Source organism: Labrus mixtus, chromosome 1 (genome assembly GCF_963584025.1).
Source record: "Labrus mixtus chromosome 1, fLabMix1.1, whole genome shotgun sequence".
Lineage (NCBI taxonomy): Eukaryota > Metazoa > Chordata > Actinopteri > Labriformes > Labridae > Labrus > Labrus mixtus.
Genome location: NC_083612.1, coordinates 5,294,758 through 5,319,757, shown reverse-complemented (window position 1 = coordinate 5,319,757; position 25,000 = coordinate 5,294,758). Strand labels below are relative to the sequence as shown.

Genomic DNA, 25,000 nt, shown 5'->3' with positions numbered 1-25,000 from the left:
TACAATGGGTGTAACACCCGAGTCCCACTGTCTGTGATGTTTTCAGAGTCCTATCTTCACTTTGTTTACATCGCCCGGACGGCCGGCTGACTCCTCCCCTCGTGTATAAAAGTTGTTTAATTGAGGGACTAGAGAAAAGAAGAATAACATACTGTACTCACTGCTTAACTGTGTTTCTAGATCACGCTCATTTCAGGTAAATGTACATGCAGTGTGAAGATACGAGCATAATAAAGATCGCTAGCATTAGCATGCTAACACAACAATGCAGCGCGAGTTGTTTTGGTTTCATGTGGTGCTCAAGGGCGACATCTGCTGGATCAAAAAATAAAGCCTTTAAGCTGTGCATTTGTTTGTGCATTATAAGAAAGACGTTCTTATGTTACACACAGCTACATATCTTTGTACGTATCTTTATTTTGTATCGTTTCAGTTTTACAATGAAAGAACCTTCTTGAGAGTGACAACAACAGTAAAGAGCATTTCTAATGTACTCCTGCCTCTGATTTCTTGAAGTCTGTTAGCGATCTGTCAATCTGTGTACAGACACACACACTGAGGACAGAATATGACAGATCTAAAGACTGAGTTTAGTAATCCTCAAATCTCTTTCTTAAATAAGATACAAAGAACACTGAATGTCTTTAACAGACATTTCTATTACCATAAAGTCCTAAAGGGATTAGTAATTTTCCATATTTGAGAATATCTATTCGGTCAGAATAGATAACAATCCTGTAAACGACTCCTTTAATATCTCAGCAGATTGCACTAATGACTCACAAATCAGTCTGACACACCTCTCCAGCTGAACGGGTGCTACAAGGTAAACTCTGCTGTGAGTGCAAACAGACGTAACTGCAGGTGAGGTCATTAAAAAAACATTCACACTTTAATAACAGTTTCGGAGCGTGATGTAAACGTGAGGTTTGAAGAGTTTGTCCTCCTGTTCAGGGGAGTCTTTGGAGTCTTTTTGAAATCTACTCAAATTGAGAAACTCTCGGTGAACACCCATGTCAGAATATTTGGGCGTATGCTCTGGATATGAAATGACTTTTCACGTGATTCATTCACCGCAAAAGAAACTTGTTTTTCCCATTGACACGCCTGCTTTCCCAGCTGGGAGCGATGAGGTCACAGCAGTAAAGATCTGTTATGTAAATATAAGACAAACCCTCTGGAGCATCACAGGCTGATATTAGTGAAGTCTGCAACTGAACAGTTTTCAACTATTTTCCTGCATTCTGATCAGTTTTTATGCACCAGCTTGTGCCTTCTCTGCAAAACCATTATGATCCAATCTTTTTTCAAACGTTTCATCAGACACATGTTCACACACGAATGCATTCATTTGAATACTTCTATAAACATGTGGACTGGGAGAGTTGTAGTGTTTTTGCACTACTCCAACTGCGTTTATATTTTTTTTACAGGTAATCTTTATATAGCTGATACATAATGTAGCTTGACATTATTTTGGTTTGATTACAAACTAGTTAGAAAACAATATGTGTAAGTAACATAGTTAAGGTTAAAGGTTAAATCTATGAGACTTTCTCAAGAAAAGGTAATTTCTCATGCTTTTATTTTGTATTTTAGAACATGTCATGCTAAGGTTACTTTGCTTCCTTTTTGGTAAAAACAGACTTTTATGATTATTATTATTTTTTTAAAGATTTATTTTTGGGCTTTTTGTGCCTTTATTGGAGAGATAGGACAGTGGATAGAGTCTGAAATCAGGGAGAGAGAGAGTGGGGATTGACATGCGAGAAAGGAGCCACAGGTTGAATTTGAACCTGGGTCGCCTGCGTTGAGGACTACAGCCTCCATAAATGGGACGCGCGCAGTAACCACTGCGCCACCAGCGCCCCACAGACTTTTATTTTTAAGCCACTTCCGGTTTTGAATGTTGTTTAGGTAACTTAACTTTGAGAAATGAATGTGATGTATGTATTAAGAGACGGTAAACAACAAAAAAGTTACAGTAAAAGGTGAATGTTAAAGTTTTGGGGGCAATAATCTCTTACATTTCTTCACTGAGTGCTTACCCTTTAACGAGGGCCCAAGTATCTTGTGTTTATTTTAAATTCCCTGTGTGTGACTTACCAGTAAATATCCCCTGAACTGGTTATAGATGATGGCTGTCAGTAGGTTCATGAGACAGTAGGTTCCTGTCAGAAAAGAAAACACATTTATTCTCACTTTTGAATCTGCTGACACTACAAAACCCAAACACATCTGTGAATCAGTGCTTACCGATGACGCTGAAGGTGACAAAGAAAATGGAGTAGAGTCTGTTGAGGGAGTAGGCAGGGATCATCACTGTGACGGGACAGAAGAAATGATTCCAACACAACCGGACAGAAACAATCACAGAAAATCAACAAACACATGTTGTCATCATGTGTTTATTTTTACTGATTGTGTACCGTCGGGGTTGTTGGCTGTGGTGAGAAGCACCAGCAGGGATGTGAGAGACGCCGGCAGATCTCTGAAATGTAACTCCCATTCCCCGTTCTTCTTTGGATCCTGAACAGAGACAGAGAGAGCTACTGTTCACATAACTCAGGGTTTAATGTAGAACTGAGCACAACTAAAAGGAATTGGACATTTGGTTCCATTTGGAGATTATCTCCAGTCCGTGCAGCCACATTACTGTCAAAGAATTTATATCAGATATACATGTACTGTATATTCATAGTTTTTTTCATCATATCAAAAAGCTGTGTCTCCAGTATTTACTGCAGCACATGAAATTTGGAATTTGAGGTTCAGGATTTTTAAATAATCTTAAATGATATCCATTAGAGGGTTGTCTCAATACCAGATTTAAAAAATTGAGTTTCTCAGTTTATAATATAGTTTAAAAACAAAAAATCAATGACTGTTTCGGTACCATAGCAACAACAAAAAAAAAAGACGTCCAGAGACCCTGTAATGGGTCATTTCAATGCGATTAATCATTATAACATTTTATGTGGTATTGAAAAGTATCAGAATAAAGTTGTTTCGACAATAAGACTAAAGCCACTGCCTCAGTTTAGTGATGTCAGTGAGGTCGCTGTGCTACGCCCTCTGACTCGTGTTTATTGAACCTATATTTATTTACAAAATGTATAGTCATGCTTTTGATATTGTTACTATTTACTCTTCTCTTTGTGCCTCCTGATGACTGATGACTAAAGAAATCGACCTGACAGACAATATGTGTCATTGAGATCATTTCATTGTGATCAAGATGAGAACTAGACTCGACCAGAACTAGACCAGACTACATCCCCAAAGCTGAAATTAGAGAGGGGGAAACAAAACAAAAAACAATAATATCTGATTCAGTGGTTTGATTAAGAACAAAGAAAAGATTTTTATTTTCCTTTAAAAAGAAAAACCTGGATCCAGTTTCACTTCATAATTTAAAGCATCTCTGCAAAACTAAATCCAAATGATTATTTCTAGTCAAGGCTTATAAATGACATGAATTCATCTGTTTTTAAATCATGATATTAAATAACCTACTTGAAAGCAGTAAGCATCGAATGTAGCTCCCACGATTATAACAAACCCACAGCGCCCCCTGTGGTCTGAGTATGTAGTCTTGACCACAGGATGAGGCCTCACTTCCTTTGGCCTGCAGAGTATTCTGCTGCTTAACACGCTCTGATAACAACGTATGAACTCGACACTCTGCACTAAACATTCCTCACATGTAATCATGCGATGCTCTTATGCTGTATTCATAATGATTCTGTTTCACGTCATTGTCTGTGTATGTTCTCAGTCATCCAGGTCACGGTCAATTTGAAGCTTGAAGCAAAGGGAACTGGCAAAAGATCTTCAACCAGCCCAGTTGCCTCAGGGTCAAGCTTTGAGTTTCAAGCCTTTATTTCCTGTGTGTTTATAGATGTCATTTATGTTTTTATGCTCCTGGTTTGAAGCACACTCCCCTTGGGGCAAGAAAGGTTTTATTCATCAATTTGTTTGTTCGTTCAGAATTAGGATGAGACATTTTCTTTGATCTATTTCTCCTTTAACTATTGTAATGTCCTTTGTCTTTGCGTGCTGTAAACTATTCCACTTCCTGATTTGGTTCTCATCTTGCAGAAGCTTTTTTATTTCAGTGGCTTCATATCTTCCCTTTCTTTCTGGGACCAAAAGGAAACAGTGACTATTGGCTGTCAAATTGTCGTCACAGTCTAGGACATGTCTAGACAACACACACACACACACACACACACACACACACACACACACACACACACACACACACACACACACACACACACACACACACACACACACACACACACACACACACACACACACACACACACACACACACACACACACACACACACACACACACACACACACACACACACACACACACACACACACACACACACACACACACACACACACACACACACACACACACACACACACACACACACACACACACACACACACACACACACACACACACACACACACTGAGCAAAGTGTCAGCAGAGCAGCAGTGTGTATTTAACAAGGTGTGACATCAAAGTCCTGAACTTACCTCAGTTTTAGCAAAGAGCAGCATGCCGATCATGGTGAAGAGGCAGAGGTGGAGCGCCAGGAGCAGGATGACGCTACACACATACACACACACACACACACACACACACACACACACACACACACACACACACGCACATGTATATTTTTTAAGTTACACTCCATAAAAGTCAGTCTCCTGATTTTTGTTTTTCAGGTTTATACATTTACCACAACCTTCCATCATTTCTACTAAAAGATCATTTTGGTTTGATTTGATTTGGGCCGTGTGGACAAAGCCGTACATCTCATCTCTTCGCTGATCTTGTCCTGTAGGTCTACATGCTTATATAGTTCTTTTAACAAGAAAAATCTCATCCTGCTTTCTTTTAGCTGTCAAATGTATCTGTCACTATGAACCATTGTGGAAGATGTATCTAAAGGGTTCTTTCTAAAGCATGTTGGTCGTCACATAATCTGAAATTTACCAATAAATATATAGAAAAATAAATATGTAGAAATACAATCTTCATGCTCATGGTCTTGTTTGCTCAGAAAAATCATGAACTTTGAATTAAGGATGACAGGTTTGGTAAATGTTAGAGTCAAACTGACAGAAAAGTAAGATGGTCTCTAACAGATTGTTGTGATTTGGTTATGAGGGGGATTTGTAAAAGTCATCAGGAGAGAGTTATTCAGGGCTGTAGAGGATTCACTGAATCCCTCAACTGACTTCTGAAACACCTCGAAGGTCCGGGGATACATTATTGTTTAAGGGATTTTATTTCTGCTTTTCCACACAATTCAGGCCCACACGTGAGCCAACAGATGACTGCCTTATTTGAACCTGTGTCCTGGCTTTGTTGATGGATTTGAGAATTTCCTGTTACAGATTTCAAAGAGTGAGAATAAACTGCTCTGTGTCTGATTCGAGGTCATCCACTGGTTCTCCCCAAGGCTGTGTCATTTCAACCACTTTTTTATTATTATTATTTTTTAAATAACTCATTTAACGATACAAATATAGAGCAAGAGACAGAAACACTAAACTTCTCTTTTAACTGTCAATGTTTCGGCGCGCTGGTAGCCTAGTGGTTAGTGCGTACGCCCATGCACAGTCATTCCCCTCTCTCTCTATCCCTGATTTCCGACTCTATCCACGGTTCTCTCTCTAAATAAAGGCATTAAAAGCCTCTGTCAACCACCAGTCTCTCTTCACAGTTATGTTGTGTTTTGGGGGATTGGGGGGGGGAGGGGGAGGGTTTAGTGAGAGGCTATTCTGTTACATACCTGGCGATCTCTGGCAGAGTCCTCTTGATGCACTTCAGCGTCTTCTTCATCAGGGACGAGTTTTGCAGGAGGAAGAACGGCCGGAGGAGTCGTCGTACTCTCAGTTTCTTAAAAACAAAGAAAATACAAGATCACTTTTTATGAACCTAATGAGCCTAAATGATTCATTTCAAATTAAAAAAAAGCCTTTCCTCAAAGAGAAAGTGCCACATTTGAACTCATTACATTGGCTTCGTGCAGAATCCTTACTTTTATGACTGTGTTGTTCACATTCAACAGAAACTCAACTACAATGTTCACTAAACTACCTCCTCAGAGCGTTCATCAACTTATGTCCTTCATCTCAAATCAATCATTATGAGGTTACCAGAGGGCTTTGTATCCAGAGGTGCTGCTTGTCAACAAGCTTGGGGCGCCAAAGCAATGGCTGAAAATGTGCACGTTCTGCAATGATGGTAGGAAACCTCCCTAAAGGGCCCTCATCTGACAGCACTCGCTCTCTTTGCCCTGCTGAACGTTGGTTGGAGGTCACCCCAACTGATTCTTGCCTGGGGCCCCAACGGACTCAAGAATCGCCCCTTCTCGTTCTCTGAGGTGATGAGACGTTGACATTGAGCAGTTTGTATTCTTCAGAATCTGCCCGAGTGCTGCTGAGGAGACTCACAGTGGGTCCTCAAATATCCAAAAATAGTTTGTAGTTACTTTTTAAATAGGTCTAATAGGTGTTACTGTAAAACTTAGATTAGTAGCCCAGCTTTTATTTTCTTCCAGTCAATGCAGTGACAGTGTCTTTATTTGGGAAATCAATAATAATATCACTAATTTGATCTTCCGTCGTAAGAGAGTCCATCTGTGTGAACCGGCTGCGGTAGGAGGAGAGTCAGAACCTCTTATGAGTGCTGTGCTGGCTCAGAACCAGAACGTCCCTCCTGTCAAACACTGAGGTTTAAATGTCTTTAGTCTTCGTCCAGACCGTCATGCAGGAGACTCTGAGAGGACGTCCACATTCTGCAGAAGAACAGCTGATCTTTAACCTTCTTCCCTACACTGGTACCCATACGAGCATTAGTCTGGTTTTTTTGGACATAGGATGGAGTTCGTCTTTATTTTTGCTTTCTTGCTCCTTTTTCTCTTTATTGTTGATCCGCACACTATTTTAACATTAAATGCATAGAGGCGTCTTATTGAGACCTGAGTTTATTTATCAAAATATGAAGCAACACCAGGCTAATAAGGGTAATAAAATAGTAAAAGGGACTAGGCCTTATATGGGGCTGGGCTTTTATTTTGAAGTTTTATGGTAGTTAAAACCACAACATACTTCAAACCTAAACAGTTAATTTCAAATTTAAAACATTCTCTGCTACTGTTGCTGGTTGATGTGAAATACATGCTGGTGTATGTGTCAAACCCACATGTAGTCACCTCCCTAATTATCCTTAATAACCATGACAGAGCATGCAGACGAGTTGTCGGTCAACCTGAATGAAAGGGCCAGGACTAGTGGAGCTCCTGAAGTCTACAAGTGCAGACAAGATCTCAGACTGCCGTTTGGACGCTACACAGATTAGCACTTTCGTCTCTCTAATGTTGAGCTGTGCTGCTGATACTCACACTGCACCCTGACAATTAGAGATGAACAGATTTTTGTCAAGGTCCGACCTGCCCATATGATTCCAATTTTGGCACGGCTGCATTCTCCCTGACTGATGATAGAGCTATGAATTACACATCAAATAACTACAATCAGTGACTTTTCATTGAGCTTCTGAATGCAGTCTCTAACCTGTCTGCCTCTCTTTTTCTCACTGCCTCAGTGAACGGTAGGCGAGGCCACCAAGAATTTCCATCTTCTTTTATATCTGTTCATTATCAATATGCGTTCATCTATAATATTTCCTGCAAAGTGAAAAAGTCTCAAGGCAGGTTAAACTCCTCTAAGTGTCCCACCGTCACCAAAGAATATTAAAAAATATGAATTTGATCAAATTGTAACCTACTGCGCTCTCCCAGCACTGGGGAGCAAAAGAGAGAGGAGGAGGTCACACAAAGACGTCTGGATCGTGTGGATGCTTGTGTGTGTGTGTGTGTGTGTGTGTGTGTGTGTGTGTGTGTGTCACTGTGCTCATGACATGCTTGGCTCATGTGTTTTAATTTGAGATTGGCACAGAATCAGATATATTTGAGAAGGGTCGCCGATCATGGCAGAACAAGCTGAGAATAGTTTGAATCCGTTCACCAGCCGGTCAGTCAGTGCACCTCTACATCCAAAACAACATGACAGACAGAAGATAACAGACTCACCTCGTCACACACCATGCTGACAGACAACACCCAGTCGATGACTGACACAGTTATGACTACTGTGTAACCGATCAGCCACTTGCTCTTTCTGAATTCATCCCAGCCAATCAGGTAGCTCTGTTGATAAAACAGAAGGAGTGAAGCAGAAGGTAATTTAGTTTAAAAGCATCATCCATGTTGAAGAGTTAACCCCGCGGCTGCCAGCTTACGATGACTGTGTTTACCTTGACAGCAAGATCGAGAGTGAAAACGATGAGGCAGACCAACTCGAAGCTCTCGGTGAAGCCGCAGGGAGGCTCCCAGGGTTGGGAGCGGTAGCGCGGGTCAGAGGAGATGGACAGGGAGGACGGGCGCTCCACGAACGCAAGCAACAACACCACTGCAATGGTCAGGCCCAAACCCCTGAGAGAGAGGGGGCACAAAAGGATGTAGGCATGGTGGAGGTGAAGCTGAGAGAACAAAAACATTCTGAAGGTGAGTCATTTAAATCAGAGACTCATCGGTGAAGTCTTAAATCATCAGAGGAACAAAAATGTTTACACGGGAACTTTAGTCTGTATCTGTTATCCACATTGTTAAAGGACAACTTCAACGTATTCAGACAGGAAACACATTTATTTGCTTCATCCACACGAGCCAAAAAGACACTTTCTGCCTTTTCTCGGCCAAGAAGGCACCAACTTCAAAATGTATTTCACATTTCTACATATATGACCCAATGTCGATACAGATTCATGTCTCAACGGGTGAAGTGTCCCTTTAAATACAAAATAAGAATGACCCTTTGCTGAGTTTAGTGATTCTGTGTAATCTGTGGTTTCACTGTGTTTCTATTCCTGCTCCTTTCTTCATGTCACATATCAGAATGTTTGAATGATTAAAAATGCTTTTGGCAAATATAAGCAAGTCTGTTTTTTTCTGTCCCTGCAGGAACTTGGCTCTGAAACATTTCCTCATCTTGAAAACAAACTCTGATCTATTTTAAAATGTCCTGACCCGGTGTGAACTTACCATTGACATATCCGGGAGTAGTACCATCGATACAAGCGCAGCGAGCTGGCATCCACCCGATGGTTGATGGAGCGGTACTACAAGAGAGTAAAAATACTTTGTTAATCCAGGACTTTAGCAATAAAATCAAGCAATAAAAAAAAGAGGAAAGAGGACATTATGACAGGCTTTCCCCACCTTGGGGTCCTGACCCCATATGGGGTCCCCTGAAACCCCTCTCCACTCAAGTTTGCACGAAGGAGATATGAATTAGAACGCACCATAATTAAGCTCCATTAAGCTCAAGCAGCAGACTAAATCGTCCTTTGCTTGAGCTGCAATCACCTGTGTCCTGCATTGTTGTGTTAGCATGCTAATGTTAGCACACTTTGGTTAGCTCTTAGCTTCATATTGCATGTAAGTGTCTAAACACACTTACGTGACATCCAAATAATCAGAGAGTATGTTATTCTTCTTTTCTCTTGTCCTGGACTAAAACAGCTTTTAAACACAAGGCCGTCCCGTCCATGTGAACATGATGTGAACACAGCTGGAGGGACTCAGGCTTCTCACTCGTTGTAGACAGTCATGACTCAGAGACATTTACAGAGGACATAATTGATTTCTGATATATTTTTACGCATTATTTAACAATATAACAAACATAAGGCAGGGAAGACATCTGTCCTACCTGTATGGCGTCCTCGATGAACACAACAGCTTGTTGGATGTAGAGGTCTTCATCATCTGTGGATGGTGACACAAGTGTGAGTGGTAGGACCATCTGAACATGTACTTAGTCTCAGAAGAAGAAATCCTAGAGTCCACTACACATCTGAGCCCTGTGACCTACACTGTCCTGAACCACCATGTGCAGCTTCACTCAGCAGATAACAACAGAACATGCAGAGCACAGAAACCTGCCCTGAGATGTTGTTGTCTGTAGAACTGGTTGGATTGGGAGCTGGGATGAAAGTTTGTCTTTTCTTGAGGCAAAACATCATCAGGTGTCAGGAGTCATATTGTGGATGTTAACTGTCTCACTGGGATGTCTCATACAACACCAGCACACACTAGAAACTGGGATTATTTGACAATAAATAGAACAGTTACCAACACGTACTTTGTGCTCAATGTTGGCCTCTGGGGTTCATTCTGTTTATTATTGTTTCAAAGCAGTTTTCCAAAAGTCTCCTTTAAAACAAGTTGAGAATCTGGTGTAGAGGCCAGTCTGCATTAGTTTAGGCAGCACACTGAGGTCCCTGGTGGTCGTATCCAAAAAGGCATGTAGGGATTTAAATATGGTTTTGGGCACGTCCAACTGGGAGGAGAACCCGGGGTGGACCATGAGCTTAGATGCTGTATGTCTTATCACAGAGGGGGGTTCCCAGGCCAGATGCCACCTGATCAAACCTGATCTGACCACACCCACAAAAAGATGGGAAGAAACTTTGCAGGAGAGCGTAGCGTTGTAGTCAAGACCACAATTACCAAGACCATGACATACCCGAGACCAGAGTGCTCCGAGGCCGAGCCAAAACCAAGACATTTAGGAAAGGAGGCCGAGTTGAGAGCATAAATATAACTGAAAAATCATCATCTTCAAAAACAATTAAAGTTGGTCTTTACTGTTTTTGAGATTTTAATTTCATGTTACTCGAGCTGTGGATCTAAAACTTTTCCCAATTCTTGAGTTCTTTAACCTCCTTTATATCTTAATTCTTTATTTTAATAATAAAACTTCCAAGTGAGCTCTGTTTTCTTACAGAGAAAAAAAAAACACTGAAACTGTTTTATTTAGATTCCAGGACATGGACTGTTTGAGACCCTCCCCTCCGGCAAGAGGCTGCGGTCCATCAGGACCAAAACCTCTCGCCACAAGAACAGTTTCTACCCCTCTGCTGCCAGCCTCATGAACAATGTCCCTGCCCTCCTCCCACAGACTCTCATCCAGCCCACAGTCAGAAAACATGAAACAGATTTTATACATTAATGCTCACTGGACTTTAAATACAGCACCTTTTGTGTTTTTATATTTATTATACTCTATTATATATATATGTTTGTAATTACTTCTTATATTATATTTTATTGAAGTTCTTGCTATTTTGCTTTATTTTCTTTGTTAACTGTATTTTGCACCAATACACCAAGACAAGTTCCTTGTATGTGTAAATGTACCTGGCAATAAAAAACGATTCTGATTCTGATTCTGAAAACAAGACGGTTGTGTTCCAGTCACTGATGGACTTCATACAGGCACTCAGATGTGACCTCAGCTGCCTTGCTAGGTGACTAAGCGGGAGCGTAAACGGCCGCATCATCTGCATAAATAAAAAAGAGAGTGCCTTCTAAAGCTGCTCTTTTGTAAAGTCATGTCATTGAATTTGTTTTTATTTGTTATTGTATAAATAAAACTAAGAAGAAATTTGAGTTTTCTACTAGAACAGCTTGAAAACATGTCAAGCTTGAGTTCACCATTTATACCATGAATCAACAATTGAGGAAGATGCTTCATTGGACCTGACCTGGACCTTTTCATCTGGTTCTACATTAAATGTTGAAACAGAAATGTGAACAACTAGAAGCGTCTGTCAGAGAGCAGCGTGTTTGTTCCACAGCTGCTGAGTGATTCTGTTCAGTGACTGTGGCCTTTCCACCCAGCAGTTACACAGACAGATATGATGACTCAGATCAGGCCACACACACACACACACACACACACACACACACACACACTCTCACACACACACACACACACACACACACACACACACACACACACTCTCACACACACACACACACACACACACACACTCTCTCACACACACACACACACACACACACACTCTCACACACACACACACACACACACACACACACACTCTCACACAGCGCTGCTGACTTCACGCATCAGAGCAGGATGTGTCATAGCAGTGGTGATTGTGGGTGTCACTGACAGGGCAGGGGTTATAACGGCTGCATAGACAGCAAACACAAACACTGTGCACACCCACACACACACACACACACTCACAGTCAACACACAGACAAGTGTGAGCTGCACTTCTCACACTTGTTGCAGCAGAAGAGTACAATAAATCATTTTAATAAAGAACTATCCTCAGTTTCTTAAAGTGAACAACGTGGATACAAGATGAATTTTGCAGTTTAACAAACTTTTTTAAATTTGTGATGCTGAAACTGGGGAGAGAGAGAGAGAGAGAGAGAGAGAGAGAGAGAGAGAGAGAGAGAGAGAGAGAGAGAGAGAGAGAGAGAGAGAGAGGGAGAGAGAGCGTGGGGAACGACATGCGGGAAAGAAGCCACAGTTGAGATTCAAACCCGGGCCTATAAGCCTCTGGACATGGAGCACCTTGACTGTTGTAGATTTTAAAAAAGCACAGAGTCGATTTAAAAAGATGAAGAAGAGGTGAAGGTAGGCCTGCGTGATAAAACGATAACAATCATTTTCCTGACATAACTTTTCTCCGCGTTTTCCAGCACCGTGCACTGTGCTCATGATCTGTGACATGTTCCTCTGTTCAGGTATAGTTTGTCATGTTCTGACAATAAAAGAAAAAATGAAACCATAATGATAATATTTATTGTGATAATATTTTTAGTGGTATCGCCCGGGTCTAAAGGTGAAGGTATTATTTACTGTGGGGAATCCGCAGAGAGGAAAATCAAACACAAACTCCCTCTGCGCTCATAATGAATGATGTTATTAGTTTCAGGGTCCCAACACAAATCTTGGTGAGTCTGCACATAAAAAGCAGCTAGTTTCCACTTCAGCAGGGAGATGACAGAGAACTAAACCTCTCATCCACAGCATCTCACATGACAAATTACTGCTTTAATTCAATCTGCTTTAAACAGCAGGCAAAAAAAAGGTTTTCCAAATCCTGCATCATGATAAAGGGAAGGACATTTAACAATACTCGGTGTTTGAACAGTCATAATACTCATATTGCTTTTCTCATTTCTGATTTCCCTGACACCTGTCCTGCACAAAAATAAGTCTGTTATGTCTCTGTGATGGCAAACAGAGATTAAAGGTGAAAACAATCAGATGAACTCTGATCTTAAAAGAGCTTCATATCCTATAAAACACGAACCCTTTATGTCTGTTCTGTTTTTTTTGACTAACTACTGTATCAAGCATGCAGCTCATACAGTTAGCCTTCCTGTCAATGTTCTGAGTCTGTCAATGTTCTGAGTCTTCATAATATCATTTTAAGATGTGTCTTCTACAGCACTGGTTTCCAAAGTGGGGGTCGCGAGACACTGGGAGGGGGGGTCGCGAGTTGCCTTCCAAAAACAAATGAAAACTGGAAATGACATATTTTACCTATTATTGTGAAATTACATACAAAAAATGTTGTTCAATTAGTTTAAGGCTGCTGTATTTTTATTTAATTTTATTGTTGTTCTAATGTCAGTGTTTGGATAGGGCCATTAGTGCGTGCTGCTGTGTGCACCGTTATGCTTTAACCACTTCCAGGGTCTCTCGCATCGTTATTTTGGGGGTCGCAGGATGAAAAGTTTGGGAACCCCTGTTCTACAGCATTGGTTCCCAATCTGAGGTCTAATTAGATTAGCATTGTTGGTTATTCTGAAAAGCGAGCAAGATTTGAAAAGTATACATCTCCTCAGGTTTCTGTCTAAACTTTTCAAGAATGACTCGGCCTATGTGTTCGAATCCACTTCATGTCAGAAGGAAAAACTCACAGACAAAACAGAATCAGATTTTACACATCATGGTGATCTTGTAAAATATGATGCATTTGCTTAAAATTGAACAACCTGAAGGTGTGCAACACCTACAACTAAATGCTACACTTTCAGATTAATGCACCTGTTATAAACAAAGTCTAACAGTCAGGATTCCAGCAGAGCAATGAGGAACTCTGACCCAGGGCCCCTTAATGCACCAAGTCCACAATGTCATGTTGTATGGGCCCAGTATCAAAACCTAATGAACACCTTATTATTATATAGGCCTAAGACCTGCAGACTTGATGCATAATGCAGTTTAAAGTGAGGAATATTCTGTTTGTGTTGATGTGGTGACCCCGCTCATCTTTGTTGATTTTGTTCATTTGATAAACTTTCTTCAGACAAATGTATAATTCATAGAAACTCTTTAGGTTGCAATTGGTTAAAGAAAGGTTTCATAGGTTTCAGGCATTAAAAATATTTATGATGATGGTTGCTTGTGCTTCTGTAGCTTAAAAAGAAGCAATATTATGTTTAGTCTGTAGGCCTATGTGTCAAGCTGAAGAGAGAGGGATACATACACAGTGTTAGGTGGTGATGGTGATGGTGGAGGGGTCATTAGGGGACAAATCTCAATTTGGCTACAGGACTTGTGAGGTGGGCTAGTTGTCAGGATAACACTGTTTTGACAGAATGATTTATAATAAATGGATTTTACAAACCGGTTCGACTCAGACTTTTTTCTCTTTGTGCGAGGACAGACCTCATGTCACCTTTCTGCGGACCCCCCCCCCCAACAACACTCACCTGTGGCCCCCTCCACCCTGCACGACTGTCCGGAGACTGAGTACGACATCCGCCTGCTGCCCGGGCCCCCTCCGTACTCCGAACCCGACCTGGAGCCATAGTCCCCGGAGGCTGTGTTCACAGTCCCGGTCAGCAGCCCCTCCGTTTCCATCCAGGAAATCTACAACTTGTAGTGAGTCCGCTCCTCAGCTGTCAACACAGTGACAGTAACAGATCTAACCGGGGACGCCGTGAGAAAGATCACTAAGAGGCTTCCACGTCCTTTTTTAAATCCCGACTACAGTCACTGTACTGGACTAAGTCAGAAAGTTTCAAACAACACAACGAGCCCCAGGCAAGAGGGCAGGGGAATGTCGTTTTAGGAAGTGACTTCTCTGCTCCTCCCTCCCTCCTGTCCCACAGTATCACTTTACACTTTACACTTTTAAAACTCCTCCTTCAGCTCGCCGCACAGGCTGCAGCAGGGGGGGGGGCTCTGAAGGTGTCGAGACCTCAAGAAACACACTTCAGTAGTTCCCTTTGAAGCAGAAGAGAGCAGTCACGACAGAAAAAAAGAATAAAGTTTAATCTATATCTGACATGTTATGATTCCCTCAAGTGGACAGAGCCTTTCAGAGTCTGTCTAATGTGAAAGCTGCTGCACCCTCTGGTATGTAGCTACAGTCTCTGGTATGTAGGCACATTACCATGAGAAAAAAAATAATAACACACGTCAATCATAAACTATAACAAATATTACAGACAAAAAAACAAAACAGATTTGGACCTGAATGAACGTTAAAGTTGTCATTTCTGGTCCAGCCACTGTCTGCTTTATGATAAAAACGAGAGAAGATAAAAAAGAGAATATTTTCAGGTTAAAATGATGAAATCTTGTAGCCGATCTTTTACAGAGTAAGTTATAACTTTGTCTAACTCATAATTACCACATGGTAAATGTAAAACTGAGTTGGTCATCACTTTAACTCTTTTCACAAATTAGACTTAGCCATGGGCGGTTCAAGGCAGGGGCCAACAGGGGCCCCTGTAACACTGAGCTTGCCCCCCCCCCCCCCCCCCTGTGGCCACCCCTCCAAAAGGAAGAGCCCACCTCATAACACATAACACAATGTTTGACTTAACTGGACTCAAAATCTAGTATTAAATACTTTTACTGAAACAAATATAAAACACGGTATTTAAGTTGTTTTGGCGATTGCTTTTGATAAATTTACAAAATGTGTTGGTCATGAAAAGAAAGTATAACACAAACAGGACTTACCTAAAATGTTCTTTTATTAGTTAAGGCCGTTGCTAAACTGTCGAAACTACTTTATCTTCTTTATCCACTCATATCTTCGCTCTGTGCTAAGAAATTATAAAGTTGTAACAACCTCTTCACTTGGATCAGGTGTGTGTGAGGGCACTCACTCCTTCTGCTCAGTCAGAGAATCAACTCATTGCGGTCAGGTGTGTGTGGCACTGATTGGCTGTGATTAAGCCCAGGTGTGGGGAGTTTTCATATACCCTCCAGTGCTCTGTGCTGACTCATTATCTCACCTTCGGAGGTAGTGAGAGGTTCTCTCTGTGGTTTCTCGAGTGGTTGTGTGTATCTACGTATAAACACCAACTAAGAACTGTCTACATGACATTTCCGTTGCCGGTCTCTCAGTGTTTAACTTTGAGTGCTGGATAGTTTCATGTCTACTCCAGTCTTTTGTGTTATCAAAGGTCTCCCTGGCAGCCTTTGCTTTTTGTTTCGTGTTTTCTGGGTCTCCTGGACAATTTTGGTTTTGGGTCAGCTGACCTTTTCTGTGCATTATTTAGGTGAGGAAGCCTGTTGTGGCTCTAAACAGTTTTGTTGTTTCTTCCCCCCTTTCCAATCTATCGCTATTGCCATTTTTGTGGTTATCCTTCTGGGATAACTTTGAGACCCCCCCCCCCCATTCCTGACAGTCTGATGTTAAAAGTCAGTATTTGATGGAATAATCATGATTTTGACCCCAAAAGCATTATTTTCCACTCTGAAGTGTTCGTCTTCACTTTGCAGCTGTCACATTAGAGGTTCTTACATAAGAGGAAGACACCAAAAATAAAAACTGACCACTGATTTAATTTGTCTGTTTATTTCCAGCATTTCTACCCCACACAACTCTTCACATGCGATGTCTCACCAGCTGAGTAGATTACACAGGCGTGTTTCTGCTTCATGTCTGCTTCATGTTGTAACCTCGGTGACCCAGACATGGGAGGAAACAACTCAAAGTCTGGATCTAATCTGTAATAATTGTAGTTATAAAGTACTCTTAAACATCTACAAGTCATGTGAAGGTTTCCAGCCCTGAATCAGTGTGTTGGTGTTAATATCTGATGAGTCGTCTCTGCAGCGGGGTTGATGTTTCTTTCTGCTAAAAGATGATCACTGGCGGACTTTTATCGGTGTGACAACAGCTAAATGACAAAGCTCGAGCAGTATGATGACGATGATATGCAAAACTCAAGGTTTCCACAAACCAGTGGTTTCTGTTACAGTGAATGTGAACTACACTGAAGTGTTTAAACAAAGCAGGGGGAGATTTTATTCTTAAAATACACTACTAACACATGAACAGGACAGAGATTAGAGGTACCACTTTTCCCACGGGGGCCCGAAGATGACCAAAAAAACCTTGAAGTTCCACAAAGAAGCTGTAAAATGACTTTTTTTAGGTTAATGACGACAACTGTTATAACAAAAGTAAGAAAGTCAGAGGTAGATTCAAACGTCATTACAGCACCAGAACAATGCTTCTGACCCCTGCTGGGCCCGGGTGCATCCATGACTGTTACACAGTGTTTGGCGATACTGAAATATGTACAGCATCAACACATATTATCGGATCCATCGTGATTGTTGTTCATTAGAGGATGAAGACCTCAGGGCTCTTAGGGTTTATTTGCTGCCATCTGGGACACCTGTGGGAAAGAGAAAAGAATCTTCTTTAAGACAGTTTTTGACATTTAGACACAAAATCCCCTCGTGTTTCTATTCTTGTTACATATTACCGCTTCTTCTTCTCTTACCTGGTCATCGATGCTCCTGAACTGCCAGGTCCAGCGTGTGTTATAGAGGAAAGGTCGCAGGTCAAAGCGGTTGTCATCAGGACTGTAGCTCTCGGCGTGGTAGGACGGTGTCACCGTGGTCATCTTGTGGCGGTTCACCGAGTACATCCTGAAGAAGTGCTTCACTCTCTGGGCCACCTGGGGGAAAGGAGAACGGACAACGTTACTTTCTGGTTCAAGTCTGAACAGTGAAATGCAGAGAATTCATAACTGTGCAAAATGAAAGTTCTGAATGTTTTTGACACTACAGACCAACAATATATCGTGTATTACATATCGTGCTTCCACAGATGATATAACCACATTAGATCAACTATGTAGACGACCAGGATCAAGCTCCTGAGCTCTCATGTCTCGCAAGTTCCTGGGGGGTTGTTGGTAGACGGCCTGCCTGGACGCCCCAACCACCCCTACCCCCGTTTGTCTCTATCCTTCATCCTGCATCTTACATCCCATCTCCCCAAAATCCCAATTTTCAAGCCCGCCGCAGTTTCGTCAGATGGCTGTTTATCACGAGTCTGAAGATTTCTGCCTCTTAAAAATGAAGTTTTATCTTGCCACTGTAACTTTGACAAATGTTTCTAAGTGCTCATGATGGATTTACGTTGGGTCTTTGTAATATAGCAACGGGTAAGGTCTTTCACCTGCTCATTCCTAAAGTATCTCGAGATAAAAAAAATGATTGATTGATGCAAGTACCCCGATGTTACGTGCCGTAGTTTTGTGTTTTGTGTGTTTTCTCTCTCTCCTGTGTGTGCTCCCCAGGTGTTGCTCCCCAGGTGTTGCGCCTCAGCCACACCTGTGGCTTATTACTAATCGGGCAAACTATAAAGAGCAGGAGAGAGGAAGCTGCCAGTGCCAGTGGGTCGTTGGACAGCGTGTGTTGTTGACAAGAAATTTAGTTTAGTGTGATCCTTCTGTGGAAGGATTGTGTTCCGATTAAGGCCTTATTGTTTTTATCTTGTTGGTTTTGATTTTGTTTAAGATTGGTTGGCTTCTCTTTTGTTGTGTGTTGCACATGTTGCTTTAGTTTGTTAATAAATCCATTTTAACTTTGCTTATATTTAGTTCCTATTTCGTTTCCCTGGGTTATAATTTATTGTCACTCCCCTCATCCCCTAGCCATCTTGGGGAACGTAACACCCGAATAAATGTCAAATATTTTTAATATTGATCTGTAAAAAAATGTCCCGCTGCTCTTAAAGAGCTTTTGCATCCACATTTGGCCGTCATCACTGTGACCTGTAGGAGAAGGTCGGTTGGCCTTCTCTTGAAAGGAGGCGCAACAAACATTGTTTTTTTATATATTTTCATGGCTGTTATTGGAAAACTTCCACCTTACATCACAGACCTGTTGAGGTGGATTTGAGCGCCTACATGACCCGTTCTTCTGAGTGGCTCGTTCTTAAAGTCCCTCAAGCTTTTACTGAACTCGGTAAATCTGCATTTTCTTTCGATGACCCAAACACAACAAACTCTAAGGATCGGAGTTCTTCCCTCTCTTCCAGAGTTTAGGAATTTGATTTCTTTGTTTCAAATTGTACCAGCTTTTAATGGAAACGGTGTTTGTTGTGTTTTTGTTGTTTTACTGTGCTTGTAATCTCGACGGCATTTGAAATGAGGGAAACATCAGTGTCCCTTTCGAGAATAAATAAAAGGTTTGGAATGAAAATAGGCAGCACAATATATCTCCAGAAAAAACATGACACTGAAACTGACCTCCATGGGCGAGAGCGCATCCTTCCACATGTGAATGAGTTTACAGAACATACTGAAGGGGCCGCACTTGGAAATCTTCCTCAGTCGTCCAATCACGGATAACTCAGAATAAGTCATCCCCATGTCGGCCTGAGGAGGGAGGTGTGGTGGTGGTTAGAGACCGTTTGAAGATTATGGAAGGAGAAATGAAGATGATATTAAAATGTGTCAGCCACAAGTCTTGAGAAAACCTGTGTGCTCAGATCACAAAACCTTCGAGCTTCTGGAAGACGACTGTTGTGACATTGGCAGTTAGATAGCATCGGTTGCTAGCAGCTCTAATAAGAATAAGCCAATAGGAATGCACAATAATAATCACCATCTGAAAGGCTGCTCAGGCTTGAGAATTAAGGGAGGAAGAGTAGTAAATCAGATAAATAGGTTGTAATGTATCACCTTGTCGTTAAAAATCAAACCTCTTGCAACCTTACTGCAAAACTAATTATTGTTAATTCTAGAGCCCGACCGATGAATCCTGCAGCCGATAATCTTGGCTGATATAAGCATATCAAGTGACTGTCAGTATCGGCTTATTTTATCGAAGATATGCTCTGATATTAGTAGATTTATTCACAAGTCAAATATCGTTTTATTAGAGTATCATTGTATTACAGTAGCATTTCTCTTTCTGTGCTATAAAAATTACAACAAGCATTAACACTCTGACCATCTTGTCCATATTATATATCTTTTCCACAAGTGTTTGATAACTGCATTTGAGGGAGCAATGCGATGCATGTATTTATCTATATCCATGTCTATCAATGTCTACAGGTTGAATATAGATATAAGAAAGATATCTGCAAATATATCGGTATCAGAATTTTTCTTTTTCTTTTTAAATCGGTATCGGCTTAGGCCCAAAAAAATCAATATCCCAAAAATCCCATATCGGTCGGGCCCTACTTAATGCCAGAAGTGAGGTGACAACAGTGTCTCAGACAGGTTTTAAAACAAGGATGCTGCTACAGTAAGTGGTCTTCATAATGCGTATTATTGAAACATACACTTTTATATGAAGCAAAGGATATGGAGCAACATGCCTAGGAAATAAGTTTGATTCTTTTCAGTTCCTACCTCATCTGTTTGGGACACCTGTCCGTCTGTCAGCGGCTCCAGTTCAGCTGTAGGTGGAGCAGCCAGGATGCTGCAGGGAAACACATCAGTTTGTTTTTTAACTCGATCTATGTGTTTTAGCCGAGGCGACCCAACAGTCTGTAAGTTGACCTTACCCCCTCAGAGCGGTGAGCTGGAACTGCTCCACACAGTAAAGCAGGAAGCTCTTCAGGTCTGTCTTACTGATGCCTCCTATCGGGTTGATGTCAGCACTGGAGCAGTCGTACTTCGTGAAATATCCCGTCAGACTGAGCAGAGAAAGTTGTTTGGAAATGCAAAAATATTAGTCGAGTAAAGAAAAACAAGATTTAACTTTCCAAATTTGGCTCCGTAAAATTAAATAAAAAAATAAAAATGTAAACGTATAGCAGTCCATTTAGTCTGCTTTGCTTGTTTAATTTAATGATTGCTGTTGTTTTTCTGTGGACACTAACAGTACCAGCAGTCAGATTGTGAAGTAGACTGTCTATAGTTGCCAAAGCGCCTGACTGACAGTCAAAGGATTTCTGGTTTTCAACTCCAAAAACGCAGCAAGATTTTCAAATAACTGACACCATCAGTCTAATAGTCCGAACTCAAACTGGGCTTTCAGACTTATTGAGGCTGCAATGCTTCATTATTGAGTAAAACTGTTTATTTTTTTCTGTCACAAAGCTGCTCGATTTTATTTCAAAAGAATGAAATATGAAATATGGAAACAAAAAGTAGTGAGGTCATCGCTGCAGTTTTACCTCTCGTCTACGTTGGCTGAGCCCAGCACCAGCAGTCCACCGGGCTTCCCCCGGGCCCACAGACTCAGCTGGGCAAACAGGTAGGCCAGGACCATCCTGACCCGGGCCTGGAACAACCACACACACACAAACACACACATCAGCACATGAAGTTAATAAACATTTTCTGCAGCACTTTTTTTTTTTTTCATTGTATTTGCTGAAGCGTCAGTGTGAAAACTCTGGTTTAACCGTCATTATACATTTGTGGACTAACTGAAGTTCAATAACAGAAAAAAACAAACAGGAAATATAAAGAAAGAGAATAAATAGAGAAGTGTGAAAGAAGCTGTCATGAGAACAAACTGAATCTGGTGATGTTTATAGAGAAAGTGTGTGTCTGACCTGTACGTTCTGCAGAGCGAGGTTTTCTCTGTGGCTTCCTCCGTTGGCGCGAAACTGAGGCAACCTCGCAGTAACCAACGAGAAGATACCCAGAATTCCTTTCACTGCCATGTCTATGTTAATATTCATGTGTGTGCTGCAAATAAACAAATTAAGGACAAGAGATGCAAACATCTTTTTAGGAGTTACTCAAACAGTAAACTCTGAGCAGAGCAGAAGAAAGCAAACAGATGTTCAGCATTCATTGTATTTCATGTTTGATATTTGTATCAGGTAGAGTCGACAGTGGGAATATTGTTTGTAGGTGAATTAAGTAACTAGGCCTCCTGCTGGCTCGACTGTAGCCGTAAGTTCAGTAAACATTTTGGTGTCAAAATGATGCAACTGTACAGTAAATAGTGCTCTACTCATTAAGCTACGTGTCACAGCATGTACGACCACGAGAGATGCAACAATACAGTCATCCCGCGGTTCAATAAGTACCTATCATGGTTTTTGGTTCAGTGCGGTTCAGATTTTATTTATTTTTTACATTTTTAGGAGTTTAAGGCTTTAAGGGATTAAGGAAGGTAAAACCAAATAACCGCAATTTACAAGCGCAAATTGAACCGTGGAGTCAGGATTGAACGGCTTGTTGCATTTTAAACGCAGTCTTAAAACTCATTCATTCAGTCTGGCTTTTATAAAGTGTTTTATATCAATTCAAATCTTAACATTACTGTATTGTCTTTTTATCCTACTACAATTTTAAATATTTTCCTCTGATGTATTTATTTTAATATCTTGTTGCTTTTATGTGTCGTATTTTATTGTATTTTATTTTTATACATATATTTAATTTTTAATTCTTATTGGTGTGCATTAGTCTCTCAATGATTTTATAAACTACTTTTCGTCAATAACTTTTCTGCGCTCTTGTTGAGCACTTTGAACTGCAATTTAATTTGTCTGAAAGGTGCTGTATAAATAAAGTTTGATTGATTGATTGATTGATTCCAAATGACCTCCCTTAAAAAAGGACTCCTACCTGCCAATCTGATTGGCCAGGACTTTGGCCCTGCTGCAGGTCTCCCGGGAAGAGTTCTCGCTCGCCATGTAGCAGGTGGTGAAGATGTGACCACACAGCTCCCTAGGGTGCTGAGGAGAGTAGGAGTCATCGCCTACCACTCTGCGGACATCCGCCAGTGCCTGGATGTCTGAAAGAGTTGGAGACAGAGAGAGAGAGAGAGAGAGAGACGAAACACAACATTTATTGTTATGAGATTTCTGTTTTGTTAAGATTAATAAAGTTTTTTTTGATTCTGATCAGGCAAGAGGAGCTTTGTTTACTCTGCAGTTTGTCAAGGTTTACTCAGGTCTGCTGATGGGCACCTCAAATCCACACTGCCAACATGTTAGCTTGCGTGTGTGTGTTCAATAGTTTCAATAATTCAATAGTTTGTTGGGACATTGTGTAAAATGTTCATAAAAAACAGAATGGGATGACCCTGTCGCTGTACAGACTGGAAACAGAGCTGCAGGTTCTGGAGATCTGACACAGCGGTCTAAGCCTTCACAATTTGACCTTTTGTCAAAGTCACTCACATTCTGACCCTCGCCCATTTCTCACAGTTAACACATTAACTTTGAGTATAAAATGTTCACTTCCTGCCTAACGTATCCAAACCACTGACAGGCGCAAGGTGAAGACATATCCACTGTGATTCACTTCACCTGTCAGTGCTCATAATGTAGTGGCTGATCCGTGTTCATGCATCTGAGTTAAAGCAGAGTGACTCATACTCACTGCCGTCCTCTACAGCCTGGCAGAGCAGCACACACATCGAGTGGACGATGCAGGCGGTGGACGAGCTGTCCACTCCTCCGCTCAGAGGCAGCAGAAAACCAGCCTGGGACACAAACCAGAGTTTTAAAAAAAAGTCAAAAATCGATTAATTCTTCATATTAGCTTTTAAAATAATAATTTTAAAATAATTTTTCATTATTTTTTAAAACAAACAAATACAAACTGTATCAGAGCACTAAATTCAGAGGAAAGTCAGAAACAGATTTGTTGCCATGTAAGTTTACTACTCATTAGTTTTCAGTTTTACAATGAAAATAGTTTTAAAAAAAAGCTTAAAACAAAGATGGTTGAATTAGTTTATACTGAAAAAAAGAGTCTGACATAATTGTTCGTCCTCACCTGTCCACTCCTCCTCAGGTAGTCCCACAGCCAGCAGGCCGGCCCTAAACTGAGCAGCACACGTGAGAAGTGCTTTATAATAATGATAATAATTAATTTATACTTATGTACCAAGTGAAATGTATGTATACCTGATCTCTTCCTCTGCTGTATGAAACTGCCATGTGATAGGCTGGTGAGTGGGGAGGTAGATATCATCAACAGTGGAGAGAGAGAAGTCCACTTTCACCCTGTGGCAGAGTTTGTGTTCACTTTCCTGCAGCAGAGAGAGAGAGAGAGAGAGAGAGAGAGAGAGAGAGAGAGAGAGAGAGAGAGAGAGAACACACCTCTGTGAAGTCCACACTAAACCCCTCAGAAAAGAATCTGGACTTTAGCAAGCTTGATGTTTTTTTTTGTTAATAGCTTGTCAGGACTTACAGTATTTACAGTCAACTGCAGTCAAAGCTACAACTCACCTTAAATTAAGTTTATGTTAAATATTCCCTTTTTTTTTTAAAAAACACCAACCTGTTGGTCAATGCCGTGATATATTTAAAAGTAGCGATGCACCGATCCATTTTTCTTCAGTTCCGATCCGATACATATGTAAGGTTACAAAAAGCTGTAATAAACCTGAGACTGCATTGTGCTGACTTCACATACAAACAGGAAGCGGCAACAACCGTCAGGTTTTCAAATGAAATGCTTCACCCGAATTTCATGTCTGGTTCTCCATTCTGATACGTTTTCAAACACCGTTTAGAGCCTCTTCTGCATCAAATTCATGAAGCAAAACTAAGGAAGTTGGTGCTGCCTCACCATGTTGGGCTGGCAAATTTCTCCTCTGTAGCTACGCACATCCTCAAGGTCAAGAGTGGCTGTGATCACCTCCTACAAGACACACACACACACACACACATACAATTACACATCTATCAGGTTTGCAAGCTTTGTCCATATTTTCAATTTACAAATTCCTAACTTTTCATGACTCAGCAATGGAGCCTTCTCTGTAAGTATTTCAGACCATATTTGACATCAGAGTACAAAAATCTGAATGTCTATTATGGCGACAAATAATATTAAAATCCTTCTGTAAACATGTTCAGTATGTTACAAT

General features: G+C 41.0%; 3 protein-coding genes across 5 annotated transcripts in view; 1 reads left to right on the top strand and 2 right to left on the bottom strand.

Annotated features, from left to right (window-relative positions):
* Nucleotides 1–15,035, bottom strand: part of tpcn2 (two pore segment channel 2) — a 24,954-nt gene extending 9,919 nt beyond the window's left edge. The window contains exons 1-10 of one of the 3 annotated variants that reach the window (XM_061034942.1): nt 14,647–15,035; nt 9,812–9,867; nt 9,142–9,218; nt 8,355–8,532; nt 8,131–8,247; nt 5,827–5,933; nt 4,559–4,631; nt 2,430–2,529; nt 2,257–2,322; nt 2,107–2,171 (exon numbers count right to left, since the gene is read on the bottom strand). In XM_061034942.1, coding sequence (XP_060890925.1) covers nt 2,107–2,171; nt 2,257–2,322; nt 2,430–2,529; nt 4,559–4,631; nt 5,827–5,933; nt 8,131–8,247; nt 8,355–8,532; nt 9,142–9,218; nt 9,812–9,867; nt 14,647–14,797 — 990 coding nt within the window. In that variant the 5' untranslated portion in view covers nt 14,798–15,035. Of the gene's footprint in view, nt 1–2,106; nt 2,172–2,256; nt 2,323–2,429; nt 2,530–4,558; nt 4,632–5,826; nt 5,934–8,130; nt 8,248–8,354; nt 8,580–9,141; nt 9,219–9,811; nt 9,868–14,646 lie in introns of those variants that run through there. The other 2 variants (XM_061034861.1, XM_061035006.1) reach the window with 2 other exon arrangements.
* LOC132972727 (hatching enzyme 1.2-like) overlaps nt 1–25,000 on the top strand; it is a 217,304-nt gene that overhangs the window by 149,006 nt on the left and 43,298 nt on the right. The gene's annotated exons all lie outside the window — the stretch shown is intronic.
* Nucleotides 16,736–25,000, bottom strand: part of nadsyn1 (NAD synthetase 1) — a 14,674-nt gene continuing 6,409 nt past the window's right edge. The window contains exons 10-21 of the mRNA XM_061032192.1: nt 24,700–24,771; nt 24,033–24,157; nt 23,902–23,950; nt 23,503–23,605; nt 22,744–22,912; nt 21,717–21,852; nt 21,333–21,439; nt 20,718–20,849; nt 20,563–20,632; nt 19,447–19,575; nt 17,689–17,865; nt 16,736–17,580 (exon numbers count right to left, since the gene is read on the bottom strand). Of these exons, the coding sequence (XP_060888175.1) occupies nt 17,551–17,580; nt 17,689–17,865; nt 19,447–19,575; nt 20,563–20,632; nt 20,718–20,849; nt 21,333–21,439; nt 21,717–21,852; nt 22,744–22,912; nt 23,503–23,605; nt 23,902–23,950; nt 24,033–24,157; nt 24,700–24,771 (1,299 nt within the window). The 3' untranslated portion in view covers nt 16,736–17,550. The remainder of the gene's footprint in view (nt 17,581–17,688; nt 17,866–19,446; nt 19,576–20,562; nt 20,633–20,717; nt 20,850–21,332; nt 21,440–21,716; nt 21,853–22,743; nt 22,913–23,502; nt 23,606–23,901; nt 23,951–24,032; nt 24,158–24,699; nt 24,772–25,000) is intronic.